General features: G+C 52.6%; 1 protein-coding gene across 1 annotated transcript in view; it reads left to right on the forward strand.

Annotated features, from left to right (window-relative positions):
• Nucleotides 1-13,948: 13,948 nt before the first annotated feature.
• The window catches only part of TSTD1 (thiosulfate sulfurtransferase like domain containing 1), a 68,588-nt gene continuing 65,737 nt past the window's right edge, over nucleotides 13,949-16,799 (forward strand). The window contains exon 1 of the mRNA XM_073552285.1: nucleotides 13,949-14,084. Coding sequence (XP_073408386.1) covers nucleotides 13,982-14,084 — 103 coding nt within the window. The 5' untranslated portion in view covers nucleotides 13,949-13,981. The remainder of the gene's footprint in view (nucleotides 14,085-16,799) is intronic.

A 16,799-nucleotide genomic window follows, 5' to 3' on the forward strand; every position in this document is an offset into this window, starting at 1 on the left:
ATTGCACACCCTGAGACTCATTTATAGAGCCCCACACCTGATTCATAATTACGTGCGCATTAAACCTAAAGTGCGATACCACTAACCACCACCGGGGACAGTCAAGTCACTTTGGCAACTTGCCAAAAGGAGAAAAAGTTCACTCTGTGCTTTTAAAACTATCAGATCCACTTCAGATCATGACAACCTGGCTGAAGTGTTTGAAGCTTTGTCCAATTTTGGCCTGAAAGTGAAGCCTTCAAAATGCCACCTCCTGAAGCCTAAGGTGCAGTACCTTGGTCACGTGGTCAGTGCAGAAGGTGTGGCACCAGATCCTGACAAGGTCACGGTCATCCGGGACTGGAAGAAGCCCAGCAACCTCCATGAGGTACGCCAATTCCTTGGACTGGTAGGCTACTACCGGAGATTTATCAAAGGCTTTACTGAAATAGCCACCCCGATGCAAAACCTTCTGGTGGGGCAGTCCAAGAAAGGCAGGCAGAAGAATTCCACGTTTGAATGGACTGAAGAATTGGAGAAGTCCTTCACCAGACTGAAGATGGCTCTCACAGGTGACGAAGTTCTGGCCTACCCAGATTATGACAAACCCTTTGTGCTGTACACGGATGCCAGCAACGTGGGATTAGGAGCAGTACTGTCGCAGGTACAGAATGGAAAAGAGAGAGTGATCTCCTATGCCAGCAGGAAGCTGCGTCCCACTGAGAGGAACCCTGACAATTACAGTTCTTTCAAGCTGGAGTTCCTTGCCATAGTCTGGGCTGTTACCAAAAGGTTCAAGCATTATCTAGCTTCTGCCAAGTTTACAATCTTCACGGACAACAATCCGTTGACCCACTTGGACACTGCCAAGCTAGGAGCACTGGAGCAGCGATGGATGGCTCGGTTATCCAGTTATGAGTTTACTATCAAGTACCGGGCAGGGCACAAGAATGCCAATGCTGATGCGCTATCCAGGATGCCTACTTTGCCAGATGCAGGAGAAGACCCTGAGGCGAGATAGAGTTGCCTCCCTTCCACCGGCCACTGGTGGCCCAACGTGCTCAGGGAGTGAGAAACAGGCGGCCTGGTTGAAGGAAGTCACTCTGAATCCGTTGCCCCATCATGATTGGGCAGAAGCGCAAGATAATGACCCTGCAGTCCGCTTGGTGAAAGAGCTGCTGACACAAGGTGACTCACGCCCAGAGTTGAATGCTCCTGAAGAAACTCATCAGTTGTGGAAGGAAAGAGGTCGGCTGTTCATATATGAAGGGAAGCTGTGTCGGAGAAGCATCAATGCCCGCACTCATGAGCTAGTCTGGCAGGTAGTAGTCCCAAAGAGAGATGCCTCAATGGTACTGGAGGCATACCACAATGGAGCTGGACACTTTGGATGGAAGAAGTTGGAAGTATTGCTCCGAGAGAGGTTCTACTGGACTGGCATGAGGAAGGCCGTTGAGAAGTGGTGCTGGGAGTGTGGACAGTGTAACCAGCTAAGAAAGGATCGAGACAGCCAGAGAGCTCCCCTGCAGCCAATAATTACCAAACAACCACTTGAGCTGGTGGCCCTGGACCATGTGAAGCTGGTTCCAAGCCGGTCAGGCTACCTCTCTGCCCTTACCATTGTGGACCACTATTCAAGATTCCTGGTGGTTGTGCCTGTCAAAGATCAAACTGCCAGAATGGCAGCTAGAGCGTTCCAACTGCACTTCTGTAGACCACATGAGTACCCTGAGAGAGTGCTTACTGATCAAGGTCCAGCTTTCGAGGCAGAGGTGTTTCATGAATTCTGTAACCTGTAAGGTTGTAAGAAGATCCGGACAACACCGTATCACCCACAGACCAATGGCATGTGCGAGAAGATGAACCAGGTAGTGACAGACCTGCTGAAGACATTGCCCTTGGAGGAGAGGAATCTGTGGCCGGAAAAGCTGCCAGATCTGGTAGACCTCTACAACCATATTCCAGTGAACGCTACCAACTGTACTCCAGCATACCTGATGAGAGCGAGACCAGGTAGGCTGCCTGTGGATTTGGACATGGGAGTCCTGACGCCTGAAGTAACGTCGCCAGAAACTGACTGGGACAAGGAGAGGCAGCAGCAGTATAGAAGAGTACAGGAGTGTGTGGAGAAGAGTCTGGTCCAGGCAAGACAGAAGCAGGAAAGGCTTTACAATCAAAAGGCACCTGCCGTTCCTTTTTCGCCAGGAGAGCAAGTTCTCAAGAGAAAAAGAAGACTGCATAAGCTGGATGACCAATGGGAGGCTGAACCCTATACCATCCTGCCTTCGAATTATGATAATACTAAAGTCTGCCTTGTTAGCAAATATGGGGGAGAGACCTCGGCAGCCATTTCCAGAGATCACTTGAAGTTATGCCCTGACCAGTTGAAAGAAAAAGTGGGAGGATGAGATAACATCCCACCTACAGAGGAAAAAAAGAAGGTCAGCACAGTGCTTGGAGAGTTTCCTGTGAATTGGACTAGAGTTAATGATGCAGTAGTGGTACCGGTGTTGTTGTTTCCCCAAGTAGTAGCACAGGAAGATGGGGCTCAAGAAGACCCTGAAGATCAGGAGAATCAGGTAGCAGATGCCACACCAGCAGTGGAGCCAGAGAACCCTCGCCCTGCCAGTGGTGAACCTGTAGTACCTATGGTGAGTCCAAGAGTTCCTAGACCATCACGTATCCCTGTGCCATGTAGAATTACTAGGAGTGTTTCCAGAGCAGTGCACACAACACCAGTAGTTAGAACCAGACAAACAGTAAGACCCACTACAGTACCAGTGTTACGCAGATCCACTCGTACCACACAGGGTGTACTACCAGTTAGGTTCCGTATCTAAAGTAAATGTGACTATTGAAATTGAATGTAAATATGTAACTGTTTTTCAAGCTTTTGTACCTACAGGTAACCTGTAAGAGTTTCCTTTGAAAGTTACCAGCTTTGTTTCATGGACACTGAACCACAGGACTTGTGTGTGGTCAAAAACTTTATTTATAAATAGTTTGCCATTAGCCCAGGGATGGACCATGGACATTGATGCTGGACTTATCATCATAGGACCATTTTTGAGCTCTTGGTTTTTGTATATTTTTCCTTTTTCAAATCTTGTACAAATATTATTGTTCAAATGTTCATATATTATCTCTGTTTTCTTTTGTTCAGCCCAGGAGTGCTGACTTTCACTAGGGGGGAATGTGGCGCCCCCAGGAGTATGGTCGCCATACTGGCTTTGCCTTCCTCCAGGGGAGGGTAATGCCAGGCTTGGGGGCAATGATGGGTCTCTCTCACAGTCAGTCCATACATGCAACACAGTTCCACTCCAGGCCAGCAGGGGGACCTCTGAACCAGGATGTAGGGGAAGGGTGTCCTCTGAGGGCCAAGAGGAGGAGTGGGCAGATAGTCTGCGGAGGGTGAAGTGTGCAGACGGGAGGTGCGAAGCTGAGAGGTTGAGCTGCAGAAGGCGAGCTCCCTCAGCTTGAGAGCGCACAGAACTGGAGCCTGGTCTCCACGGTGGTACGGATACTGACGGTCCTATCACAGATACCAGAGGAGTAGGAGGCTATAAATGCCCTGCTCCCACCAAAGACTTGGGACACAACAGTAATTGAATAGAGAGCCAGGACTCAGGAGAGGAGTCCCCGAGAGAGGCTACAGCTGTCTGTCATACAAGTAACGTTCAAGGAACATCTGAGGAGAGGCATTTCAGAGTAACTAAGGACTGGGGTACTTCACACTACAAAGCACTAGGAAAGGAGACTGCACAGCCCATCTGTGAGAGAGAATCCTGAATTGCTTCCAGGCTAACCTGCTCCATACCATCTGTAATCAGGACCCTGGACTGCATATACTCAGTAAAGGTACAGAAACTACAACCTCTGTGTCTTGTCTGTTCCCTACGCTTTCGCCACTGCTACATCCCCGTGCCACCTACATCTACACTGCCCTGGGACTGCAGCTCCACCTGTGGGGAGCTTTACCATCTATGCTGCGCACACCATCAGTCCCAGCGGATCTGTATGCAGCGTTGGCCTAACACCATACTTGCCAAACACCACGGGTGGCGTCACAAACTATTCTACCATTAACTACATCTCCCCATTGCTTGGGCGCCCAGGGCCACGGACCGGGTTACCGCTGCTGTGACACATCCCCTTGACACCGGCCCGGTACCGAGTACCCCACAGCCATTGGAGGGCGACCCACCAGCCTGTACCTTCATTACCAGCCTCTACCTTCGCTACCAGCCTGCACCTTGACTACCAGCCTGTACCTTCAGTACTAGCCTGTACCTTCACTGCCAGCCTGCACATTCACTGCCAGCCTGCACCTTCACTACCAGCCTGCACCTTGACTGCCAACCTGTACCTTCACTGAACTTTCACTCCCAGCCTGCACCTTCACTACCAGCCTGTACCTTCATTGCCAGCCTGCACCTTCACTACCAGCCTGCACCTTAACTGCCAACCTGTACCTTCACTGCACCTTCACTCCCAGCCTGTACCTTCACTGCCAGCCTGCACCTTCACTACCAGCCTGCACCTTCACTGCCAACCTGTACCTTCACTGCACCTTCACTTCCAGCCTGTACATTCACTACCAGCCTGCACCTTCACTACCAGCCTGCGCCTTCACTACCAGCCTGCGCCTTCACTCCCAGCCTGTACATTCACTCCCAGCCTGCGCCTTCACTCCCAGCCTGCGCCTTCATTCCCAGCCTGCGCCTTCACTCCCAGCCTGCGCCTTCACTCCCAGCCTGCGCCTTCACTACCAGCCTGCACCTTCACTCCCAGCCTGTACCTTCACTCCCAGCCTGCACCTTCACTCCCAGCCTGTACATTCACTACCAGCCTGCACCTTCACTCCCAGCCTGTACATTCACTACCAGCCTGCACCTTCACTCCCAGCCTGAACCTTCACTACCAGCCTGTACCTTCACTACCAGCCTGCACCTTCACTCCCAGCCTGTACCTTCACTCCCAGCCTGCACCTTCACTCCCAGCCTGTACATTCACTACCAGCCTGCACCTTCACTCCCAGCCTGTACATTCACTACCAGCCTGCACCTTCACTCCCAGCCTGAACCTTCACTACCAGCCTGCACCTTCACTACCAGCCTGCGCCTTCACTCCCAGCCTTCGCCTTCATTCCCAGCCTGCGCCTTCACTCCCAGCCTGCGCCTTCACTCCCAGCCTGCGCCTTCACTCCCAGCCTGCGTCTTCACTCCCAGCCTGCGCCTTCATTCCCAGCCTGCGCCTTCACTACCAGCCTGCACCTTCACTCCCAACCTGTACATTCACTACCAGCCTGCACGTTCACTACCAGCCTGTACCTTCACTACCAGCCTGCACCTTCACTCCCAGCCTGAACCTTCACTACCAACCTGCACCTTCACTACCAGCCTGCACCTTCACTCCCAGCCTGCGCCTTCATTTCCAGCCTGCGCCTTCACTCCTAGCCTGCGCCTTCACTCCCAGCCTGCGCCTTCACTCCCAGCCTGCACCTTCACTCCCAGCCTGTACATTCGCTACCAGCCTGTACCTTCACTCCCAGCCTGGACCTTCACTCCCAGCCTGCGCCTTCACTACCAGCCTGCACCTTCACTCCCAGCTTGCACCTTCACTCCCAGCCTGCACCTTCACTCCCAGCCTGCACCTTCACTCCCAGCCTGCGCCTTCACTACCAGCCTGTACTTTCACTACCAGCCTGTACATTCACTACCAGCCTTCACCTTCACTACCAGCCTGCACCTTCACTACCAGCCTGCGCCTTCACTACCAGCCTGCATCTTCACTACCAGCCTGCACCTTCACTGCCAGCCTGCATCTTCACTACCAGCCTGTACCTTCACTACCAGCCTGTACCTTCACTACCAGCCTGTACCTTCACTACCAGCCTGCACCTTCACTGCCAGTGGATCGCCCGCCAGGGCAGTGGGGTACTCGGTACCAGGCCGGTATCTCAGAGGGAAGTTTCACAGTAGCAGTGACCCGGTCCGTGGCCCTGGGCATCCATGTAAAAGGGGTTAAGCGTGGCTGATTAAAGTTTATAAGTGGATGATACGTGACGCCACCTGTGGTGCTCGGCAATGAATGGGGTTATGCCGACGCTGCAGGCAGATCCTCTGGGACAGATGGTATAAGGCAGCAAGATGTAATAGCTCCCCACAGGTAGAGCTGTAGTCCTAGGGCAGTGGGAATAGGTGTTGAGGAAGAGGGTGCAGTGTTAGGCACAGAGATGTAGCAGTGCTGAAGGTGTTGCAGGAAGAAGGCAATGACACAACAGGGTGCAGTTTCCTTTACCTTTACTTTGCAAGTGCAGTCCAGGATCCAGATTACAGATGGAACAGAAGTTGGCCAGCCTGGAAGCAACTTAGGAATCTCTCTATGCAGATGGGTTGTGTAGTCTCCTTTCTAGCGCTTATCTGAGGTACATGCAGTACTGAGTTACACTGAAGTTCCCCTTGCTTGCTCTCTTTTAGAACCCCCTCGTATGGCAGACAGCTGTAGCCTCCTTCTTCTGGCTCACCCATTGCTGTTGTGCCTCTGAGTCTTATGTGGGAACAGAGCATTTACAGCTTCCTATTCCTCCGGTTTCAGCTGCAGGAACATCAGTATCCATACAACCTCGGAGACCGGACTCCGGAACATGCGCTACGCTAGAATTGAGCCTGAACTCTGCTCAATCCTCCAGCTCTTCTTCTCCCGTCCACACACTTCACCCTCCTTACACGAACTGACTAAACTTCCCCTTCCTGGCCCCAGAGAGCAACTCCTCCCCCAGTTTGGTTCAGAGCTCCCTCTGCTGGCCCAGAGTGGGAACTGTGCTGTGTGCTGAATTTACCTGACAGAGAGACCCTTTATTGCTTCCAAGCATGACATCACACTCCCTAGGAGGAAGGTAATGCCACTGTGGCGACCATACTCCTGGGGGCGCCACACCAGCCTGCACCTTCACTACCAGCTTGCACCTTCACTATCAGCCTGCACCTTCACTGTCAGCCTGCACCTTCACTACCAGCCTGCACCTTCACTGCCAGCCTGCACCTTCACTACCAGCCTGCACCTTCACTACCGGCCTGCACCTTCACTGCCAGCCTGCACCTTCACTACCAGCCTGTACCTTCACTACCAGCCTGCACCTTCACTACTAGCCTGTACCTTCACTACCAGCCTGCACCTTCACTACCAGCCTGTACCTTCACCACCAGCCTGCACCTTCACTACCAGCCTGCACCTTCACTGCCAGCCTGCACCTTCACTACCAGCCTGCACCTTCACTACCAGCCTGCACATTCACTACCAGCCTGTACCTTCACTACCAGCCTGCACCTTCACTACCAGCCTGTACCTTCACTACCAGCCTGCACCTTCACTGCCAGCCTGTACCTTCACTATCAGCCTGTACCTTCACTGCCAGCCTGTACCTTCACTGCATCTTCACTACAATCCTGCACCTTCACTACCAGCCTGCACCTTCAAAACCAGCCTGCACATTCATGGCCAGCCTGCACCTTCACTGCCAACCTGTACCTTCACTGCACCTTCACTGCCAGCCTGCACCTTCAATACCAGCCTGCACCTTCACTGCCAGCCTGTACCTTCACTGCACCTTTACTACCAGCCTGTACCTTCACGCCAGTAGCCACTGGCGAGATCCAGTGTTGAGAAGAATTTGGCCTTTCCCAATGCGGAGAGAGACTCCTCAGTCAGAGGTATGGGGTATGAATCCCGTATGGTACAGGCATTAAGCCTGCGGTAGTCTACACCGAACCTCATTGACCCGTCCTTTTTCCGCACCAATGTAGTAATCGCAGGCACGCGGGATGCAGTGACGAGACGGGAGCAGGAGTAACCTTTAACTGTAACTTTTATAGATAGAGATAAGGATTTCCCTTTAGGGCTATCTCGAGTAACCAGCAAAATAACAAACGTTATCCTCGCAGGGATCAGAACAGCAATACACAAGTAACACACTAATAACTGCCCGGTTGGAACCGGTACCTATAAGGCCGCAGTGCGGCCGACTACGGGTCCAGAAACTATGATTAAACAACTACGCCGTGCCACTTATCCTCCTCTGACATCCGGCAGAGTAGTTATCGATGTCTATTCGACGTCTTAACCGCTGGGCCCAGCCGACGAGGAGCTGTCGCAGGCTTCTGGCGTTCCTATGCCCAGGTGGAGCGAGGGCACAACAGGCCCCCCGTGGAGTTCCTCTGCGTGGCGCCACCCGGCGATGGCGATGTGACAGTGGTCGGGGCCCGGAGCGTGTAGGCCCCGGCCGCGGACTGGAGTCGAACTGCGCCGGCAGCGAGCAGGCCGCAGCCGTGGGCTGGAGTTGGGCAGTGGCGGCCAGGGTGACCGCGGGTAGGCCGCGACCGCGGGCTGGAGTTGGCCGGCGGCAGCCGTGGACGGCAGCAGATAGGCCTCAACCATGGGCTGAAGTTGGGCAGCGGCGGCCATGGACGGCGGTGGGTAGGCTGCAACCGCAGGCTGGAGTTGGGCAGTGGTGGTCACGGACGGCAGCGGGTAGGCCGCGGTCGCAGGCTGAAGTAGCAGGGGCGGGTGCGCGGTCGTTTGGTCAGCGTCCCTCTCCTGGACCACCCGGGGCTGGCTCCCTCCTGGCAGTCGTGGATCTCCCTCATCCTCTCTGGCTGTCGCTCACTCCTGAGGGCTCTGGCGTTGCCTAAACCTCCTGCTCCTTCTCTCCTGTTCTATTGAGTGCCCCCTGCTGGTGTCCTCAGCTCCTTTTATATTGGCCCCACCCTCACTCCTTCTGGAACTGTATCTTGTCCATCCTCTCAATATGTCCCCCGGAAACCTTGGTGATAGTCCCTTTGGTTCCGGTCCGGTTACACATTTGGGAATCTCCCTCCTACACCAGCACAATGGGAGCTGCCCACGAACTCTGGCCCTCTCTAATGATATCCGCCTGTAGCATCTGACCGAGCAGTTCTCTCACTTCCTGATATAACAGGGGGGAAATCTGCCGGTAAACTTCTCGTATGGGTGCTGTTTCTCCCATTGGTATCTCGTGAGTGATCGCCGTGGTGCAGCCAAAGTCATCCTCATGATTTGCAAAAATGGACTGATATTGCCCCAGTAACACTTCTTCTTGTTGCACCTGGGTGGGCGTGAGTTCAGACAGGTCAGCGCGCATCTGTTCTGGAATGTGCCGACCCTCTTGGATGTATTGAGGTTCGGCTGTTGGAGAAGTAGTGACTTTTACCAACCACGGGTCCTCCGGATTCACCACCAACTGTATCACCTGGGGCGGTATGACTTCTTCATGCATGCCCAATACACGCGCTACTTCAACCCTGCGTGGGACGACAATCTTCTGGTCAGCGTTCGGGCCACCAAGAGTCCTGCAGACAGTTGTTCCACCACCGAAGGTTCCAATTGGACTTCCACCCCCTCCAGCGGGGCATGTGCCCGGACTGGCATGGTTATTACGGTCTTTCCTGGTGGTAGGACGAGTTTGGTGGAAGCCGGCACAACCACTTTTCCTAACGTTTCCCCTTTCCTGCACCCGAGCTGTACGGATTAACTATTGGAACACCCGCTGCTGGGGGGGTGCAGACTCCACTGGTTTAAAGACAAGTGAGATGGCTCATCACTCAGCAGTTTTACGAATTCTTTCAAGATGTTCATCCTCAGTGTATCGATATGACCATGGCCAGCCTCCCCCTGGGACAGCACAATACCCCTCCGTCCAAGATCCTTCCCACACAAGGAGACCTACATCCAAACCACCCCCGCGACTGGGATGGACAGGTGATTTGCCACTGTAAGTTTTACTACCTGGCCCCACTCAGCCCTGAGAGTCTCTGGGAAGTGCCGAAGGAAATTCGCTTACGGGCATCGTGGTCACTTGAGACCTGGTATCCACGAAGCAACGCAAGGCCTGGCCATCGAACCAAGCCCAGACCAGCGGGCATGTAGACACCAGATTCGTGGGACTTTCACTACTCCTTCCTTTCCATTCTGGCTTCGGGCGGCGGAGCCCTCTAGTTTAAGGGGTGTTGTGGCCGGGGCCGGGCCGGCCCGTCGCGGACAATCCCTAGCCATATGTCCTATTTCTCCACAGTTATAACAAGCAAACAACCTCTGCCGACGGATCCTTCAGGCCTCGTTAGGGACATTTACTTCGCCTTGGCTTCCGGCGGTGCACTGACCGGCCTCAACTTTCTCTTTCACCTGAGCCACTTCCCCTTGAATAGTCAACAGTTCTTTTCTCATCTCATCTACCCATTGGGCTTCAGCTACCAACAGTGTGAGAGGAACGGCCCCGGTCGAGTGTCCGGGCCGGAACCAAAGGAGTCGTCATCCGGGTTCCGGGGGAAACTGTTCCCGGGGGACAGAATTCGAGGACGGACCATTCTGACAGACAGATGGGCTGGGGGAGGGTCCAATATAAAGGAGGCAGGGAATTCCCTGGACGAGGAGTCAGCAGACCGGGACAGAGACTGCAGGAGAGCGTGGGAGCGACGGGAAGCTAGAGCGACTGACCAGTGCGAGAGAGGACGCTCACTGAGGACTCCAGAGGGACGGTGCCAGGGCGATCATCCAGGACTTGCTGCCCTGCTCCAGCCCGCGGCCACTGCGGCCCCAGTTCAACCCGTGGCCGCTGCCGCCTCCTCTCAGCCCGTGGATGCGGCCTACCCGCGGTCACCCGCGGCTGCTGCCGCCTCTCCTCCACCCACAGCTGCGGCCTGTTCCCCGCCACCCGCAGCCACCCTGTGCTCGCCCATGGCCGCGGCAAGTACCGTGCCATCGGCGGCCACCACCGTCCCGCTCAGGCCCGCAGCAGGGGCCGGGCCTCTGCTGACCACGGACTCCCCGTCGCAGCCGTTAGCTGCACAGGTGGCCTGCCATCCGCCACCGCACATCTCTGCCGCTGGCCCCAGTCCGGGGGCTGCGGCCCACCCATCCAAGGACTTCGCCGGGCCCTGTGGGACTCCGGTGTCGCCTGTGCGCCGGAGGGCGCGAAGACTCCATCAATGCCTCAGCAACTGGGCCCAGCAACTACTACGCCGAAAGACCATCAACCCGAATGGCGAGGGACGCCTGGACAGCAGCTAAGTTGACTTTTCCATTAAGGACTCGTAGTCGGCCAAACCGCGGCCCTATAGTGACCGGCTATTGCCGGAAGTTGTCATGTTCTACTCTTTGGTGTTTGCTTGTCTAGAGCCCCTGCGAAGGCAACACGTGTTACCCCTTTTTGTGTTCAAGCCGTGACTGCGGAAAGTTCCCCCAGTCTTATAAAAGTTATTTTAGAAAGCACCAGGTTGTCTCGCGGCTCGTCACTGCATCCTGCGTACCTGCTATTACCACAACTGCACTGCTGCTTCACCACTCTGGACCTTCCCTACAGGGACTGTCACCCCCTGCTCCTGTTCACGTGAACGGGCCTCTCACCCTATGTCAGTAAAAGTGATATGAGGGTCTGCCCGCTCCCGCTCTCTCAGGGTCTGTTTGGTCAGGGCATCCCGCAGGCCAGTCACCAACAGGTCATGCAACACAACATCTGTCGGCCCTATCCCTATTCCATCTTTTCTGACAATGGCAGTGTGTAATTCTTGTAGAGCATTCATATATTGCGTAACCGTCTCCCCCTCTCTTCACATACGGCTAAACAGGCGAGTTCTAAGTTCTCCTACGTCAGCAGGGTCCCCATGGGTCGCCTCCTGCAGCGGCTCAACAGGAATCCAGAGTCTCACATTCTGCGGTCTCCCATTATCTATTGACCGCAGAGGAGTTTGCTCAGCAGTCCCGATGCTCTGCCCAGACCTGCTCTGTGGGTCTGGCTATTGCTGCCACCTCTGGGTCTGCAATAGCAATGCAGGCTGCTCAGCAGCAAATCGCTCCAGAGGCTGTCTTTCTGTCGCTCCACTGAGCATGCTCACGAGGTGATCTCCCATTGGAGATCGGGAGTCACATGTCCAGGTCTTTCTCCAGATTTGATTGGTCCATCTCAGGGATCTGGAAGCTTCCGGAAGGTCCTAGCTATAAAAGGTTCGGCCATGCGCTAGTATAGTCTCTAGTTGCTACTGTGTGAATGATCCCCTTCCTCTGATATTACGAATGTGTATAGGGACATAGGTTTAGAGACACCGCCAGCCAGTGGCAAGCTACAGCCACAATAAGCATCCTCCACAGTGCTAGCGTCCAACAGTGTCTCTCGCCATACTGCAGTTTGCAGTTCCTCTTGGCGTCCGCAGTTGCGACGCCGCGCGCACGGTAGGTCTAGACGGACTCTGACCCTCTGCCTGGGCCCCAGCTCCTGTGACCTTATATCTTCTCTGAGTCCTGTGAGTCCAACAGGCTCAGCATTTATGTTAATGCCTTAGGTGCCTCTGTGAAGCTAACAGAGTATGCCCAGTGCACACCGGGTGACGTTCAACCCGTGTGCGATATACCGCCTTATAGTTCGTCTGCCATTATCTAGCAGCAGGGTTAACACCTTCTGCACAGTGGACCCCGGGCGGCGAACGCACTTTCTGTTATATAATATTTAGTGCGTTCCGCCGTCCCTAACACTTCTCCTGTCGTTTTCCCGCCAAGTCTGACCCGTTCCCTCGCTCAGTCCTCTTTATATTCCCCACGCCCCCTGCTGTCCAGTGTGAAGGTCCTTCCCCCCAAAGAAAAACCTCCCCTGACAACAGTGGTGACAGTCCCGATAGTTCTAGCCTTAAAGGGCACCGGAAACCGCTGACTTTATCTCGGCTCATCTTCTTACACCACCAGCCTGTACCTTCACTACCAGCCTGCACCTTCACTACCAGCCTGCACCTTCACTACCAGCTTGCACCTTCACTACCAGCCTGCACCTTCACTACCAGCCTGCACCTTCACTACCAGCCTGTACCTTTACTTTCAGCCTGCACCTTCAAGGTAGTGATGGTACAGGCTAGTAATGAAGGTACAGGCTGGTAGTGAAATTGCAGGCTGGTATGGAATGGGGCCAAGAGCAATAAAATATATGAATTTTATTGTTATTCAAATATAATACAAAAATAGTGAATAGTTAATGAAAGATTTTATCATAAATAAGGGTTTCAGCAACTCCTATGTAGCCACGCACAAAGTAGGTTGGAAGGAAAAGTGGCAACGTAGTACTTAATTACATATACCAATAAAATTGGCCTTAAAAAATACAACAAGAATAATATTCAAAAGATATTACCCACAAGAACGGGGAAAATGTGCAGAAAATAAGAAAAAGGCACAAATATCTCTCAATGGTCCTATAAAGTGCAACAGTGCATAATTATGTGATCCAATAGGACCTACAAAATAGACCACGGACAGAGAATATTATAGCCTGATGTCAAATGTGACTGCTACCATTATTTTCCCATGATAACGTGATCATAAAACCAGACCTACAGATTGAACCACGGGCAAGGAGTGCTTACCAGGTGTAAGCGCTGCTGTTAGTACTTGCTAAGCCAAAGGACAAGTATATGCGACATAAAAAATAGTAAAATAAAGCCAAAGCCCAACCAACCTTATTGTAACGTGGGCTGCGGGACCCCAACGCGCGTTTCGCTACTTAGCTTCTTCAGGTGGCCAATTTTATTGGTATATGTAATTAAGTACTACGTTGCCACTTTTCCTTAAAATCTTTCATTAGCTATTCACTATTTTTGTATTATATTTGAATAACAATAAAATTCATATATTTTGTTTTATTGCTCTTGGCTCCATTTTTTCTTGGGTTTATGTTGTTATAATGGATAAGCTTTAATATTTTTAGTCCCCCTTTTTTTGGTATGGAATAGGGTTATGCACCCCCTTGAATGGGGGTGGTGGTGTCACGCTGTGTTGATGCATTCGCCACTTCTCCACAAATGCATCAATCTGTACCTCATTGGCTTTTCAGCATTTATGGATTTGGCCGAAAACTGAGACCGCTTCTATGGAGCGCCTTTGCGTTCCATGTGTGCATGAGCAGTCTTACACAGAAAGTGAAATCACTTCCGGTGCGCCTAGTGGAATGCAAGATGAGTTCCACGGCTATTTTGACATCATATCATGGCTCTGGAACGCACTCACTCAGCCCAATCTGGAAACGGTCCATCTCTTTAAAAAAGCGGGCGGTAAGCATCACACTCAGCACACACTATTGTTTGTGGCCAGCAATCCCCTGATGAACCCCAGTGCTTCTGGGGGGAAACACGTTGGGACATTTCAAGCGGTACTCCCTGATGGACTGTGCTTCAGACGAAGTACGATAGACCTACCACATATCACAAGATGTTTTGTCTCTATTTTGAGCTATGCATGCTGGCACATCTTATATTTGTGCCGATAGTGAGATTGGATACTTGTGCCTCCTTTGAGAAGCCTGCATGCTATTCTAGTGAGATATATAGTTGTTGAGGTTTGGAGAGTGGTGGTCATACAGACATTATTTATATTGTGTGCACATTTTTTTTTTTTGGTGGTGTATGGAGATATACAGTCGTGGCCAAAAGTATTGACACCCCTGCAATTCTGTCAGATAATACTCAGTTGCTTCCTGAAAATGATTGCAAACCCAAATTCTTAGGTATTATTATCTTCATTTAATTTGTCTTAGATGAAAAAACACAAAAAGAATTGTCCTAAAGCCAAATTGGATATAATTCCACACCAAACATAAAAAAGAGGGTGGACAAAAGTATTGGCACTGAGGACTTGAGAAACCAAATTGTGAGGAAGCATGAGCAATCTCAAGGCTACAAGTAGATAGTTTTTGGGACATACACCATTGGGCCACTATATGAAAGGAGTAATTGACGATAGCCTAGTACATCTATTTTGCATCCACCATTAGGAATTGTCAAGGATCTCATAGCATAGTGTGGTGTAGTAACCACTGAGTCCGCTAGGGGGCACTGTGTGGATGTCCCAGGAGAAAGGATGAATGGCAGAATACTGAATGGCCATTTTGTATCTCAAAGTGGGTGGCTTTGAGATGGAGACTTATGTGTTGATCAGCAGTGATACTGCTGAGGTGCTGCTTTAATGTGACAGGGAGAAGTCTACAGGTAACTAGGGAGATGGGCGGGCCAGTTACCTACAAACCCACCCAGGGGGTGTGTTTAAAGAACACTGTTGTAAAGAGTGTGTAAATGCTTGAAGGACCTGTGATGAGGTCAGAGTCATGTGACCCGGTGGGCGTGGCTATGAACCATATAATGTGGCCAGGGTAGGTCACATGGGGTGAATGCTGGGACCTGGATGGTTCAGTGTGGAAGGCCCTGTCTGAGAGAGAGATGGGGAATGCCTTCTGACAGCAAGTGAACGCTGTGTAATGGCTGCATGTGCCTGGTAATTCCCTGGAGGGAATGGACATCTGCTGCATGATGGTGAAGGAACCATGAGTGACCCTGACGGGGTGAGATAACTGAGGCTTGAAAGCCTGTGTATGTTTAACCTGTGTGACCACAGGGATTACAGAGCTGAACTCTGTCATGGACGCTATGCTGTTATAAGAAATTTATGTTGATTCTATGGGTTTATGCTGCTGAATAAACCGCATGGACTTCTTTGGTTTTGTGGAAAACTTGGTGCCGGATGTGTTTTGTTCGCTGCCTAGCGAGGATCCTCTGACTGAATAACAGCGCTACCTCACAATTGGTGGAGAAAGCTATGGGCATTGTTGTAGCCTTGTTGCTGGGAGCAACGGAAGAGGACTTCAAAGTCAGTTGTAAGGGCAACGCTGAGCCAGGAAGGCTGACGGTTGGGGAAGCCACTGCCCAGCTGTGGTTCTGGAACCGTGGGGCGGCCTAGTGAGTAAGGCACTGTCCGGATCGGTGAGCCCAGTGCGGCCGTTTCCCCAGGAGAAAGAGACTTATAGGATACCTCTGCGGTAGAGGGGTCCGAGAACCTGCGCGGCCAGCAGGTGACGGTCGTGAAAACCGTGTTGTACTGACCGGGGTCAGTGGGAAAGAGACTGGTGATTGATGGGGTGCCTCTGTGGAGAAGAGGTATCTGAGGACCTGTGGGCCTGACACAGGTAACGGACAGGTGTTCGTGTTGTACTGACCTGGGTCAGTGTGAAAGACTGTGTACCTGGAGGGTTCAGTGAGCAAGGTCCTGGAGGGTCAGTGTTGGGAGATTCTAGGAGAAGAATCGGATCCCTGGAGCACGTGGCATGACCTTGGACCTGGTGAGGCGTGAGTGTTGGGCAGTCTCAGGAGGAGATGGATGTCCTGAAGAGCACCCGCTAAGCCCCTGGACCTGGTGAGACCGGTGTGTTGGGAAACCCTGGGAGGAGGGCTGCTCCGTGAATAGCACCTGGTGCGCCCTGTGTGTTGGACGGTCTCAGGAGAGGAGACGGAATGTCCTGAATAGCACACAGAAAGGACACGTGAGTTTTTTGTGTGGTGTTTTTTTTCTTTTCTCAACTCAGCCTGCGGTGGCTCAGTGGGAGTCAAGGTGACAAGTGGCTTCCTGTAACTCGGCGGGGTTACGAAGGGGACAAGTGGCTTCTGGTAACTCGGCGGGGTTACGAAGGGGACAAGCGGCTTCCTGTAACTCGGCGGGGTTACAAAGAGGACACCAGCCACTGGGTGTGTGAACAGCAGCTGGTGGTGTCTGTGATCGGTGACAGCAGGAGCTGTGGTGGTGCCAACAAAGACTTGTGTGGTATCGTAAAAGAGACAAACTGTGTTGTGTGAACTGTGGTCTGAGAAGACCGGTATAACGGACATGGAGAAATCCTGAAAGGGGGCGGTGGCCCAAATTGGGGTGGTCACCCAAAAGGGGGTGGAGTCCCAGAAGGGGGCGATAACCCAAATTGGGGTGGTAAGCCAAAAAGAGGTGGA

This window comes from Dendrobates tinctorius, unplaced genomic scaffold (assembly GCF_039654945.1).
Source record: "Dendrobates tinctorius isolate UK_male_01 unplaced genomic scaffold, ASM3965494v1 ptg000189l, whole genome shotgun sequence".
NCBI lineage: Eukaryota > Metazoa > Chordata > Amphibia > Anura > Dendrobatidae > Dendrobates > Dendrobates tinctorius.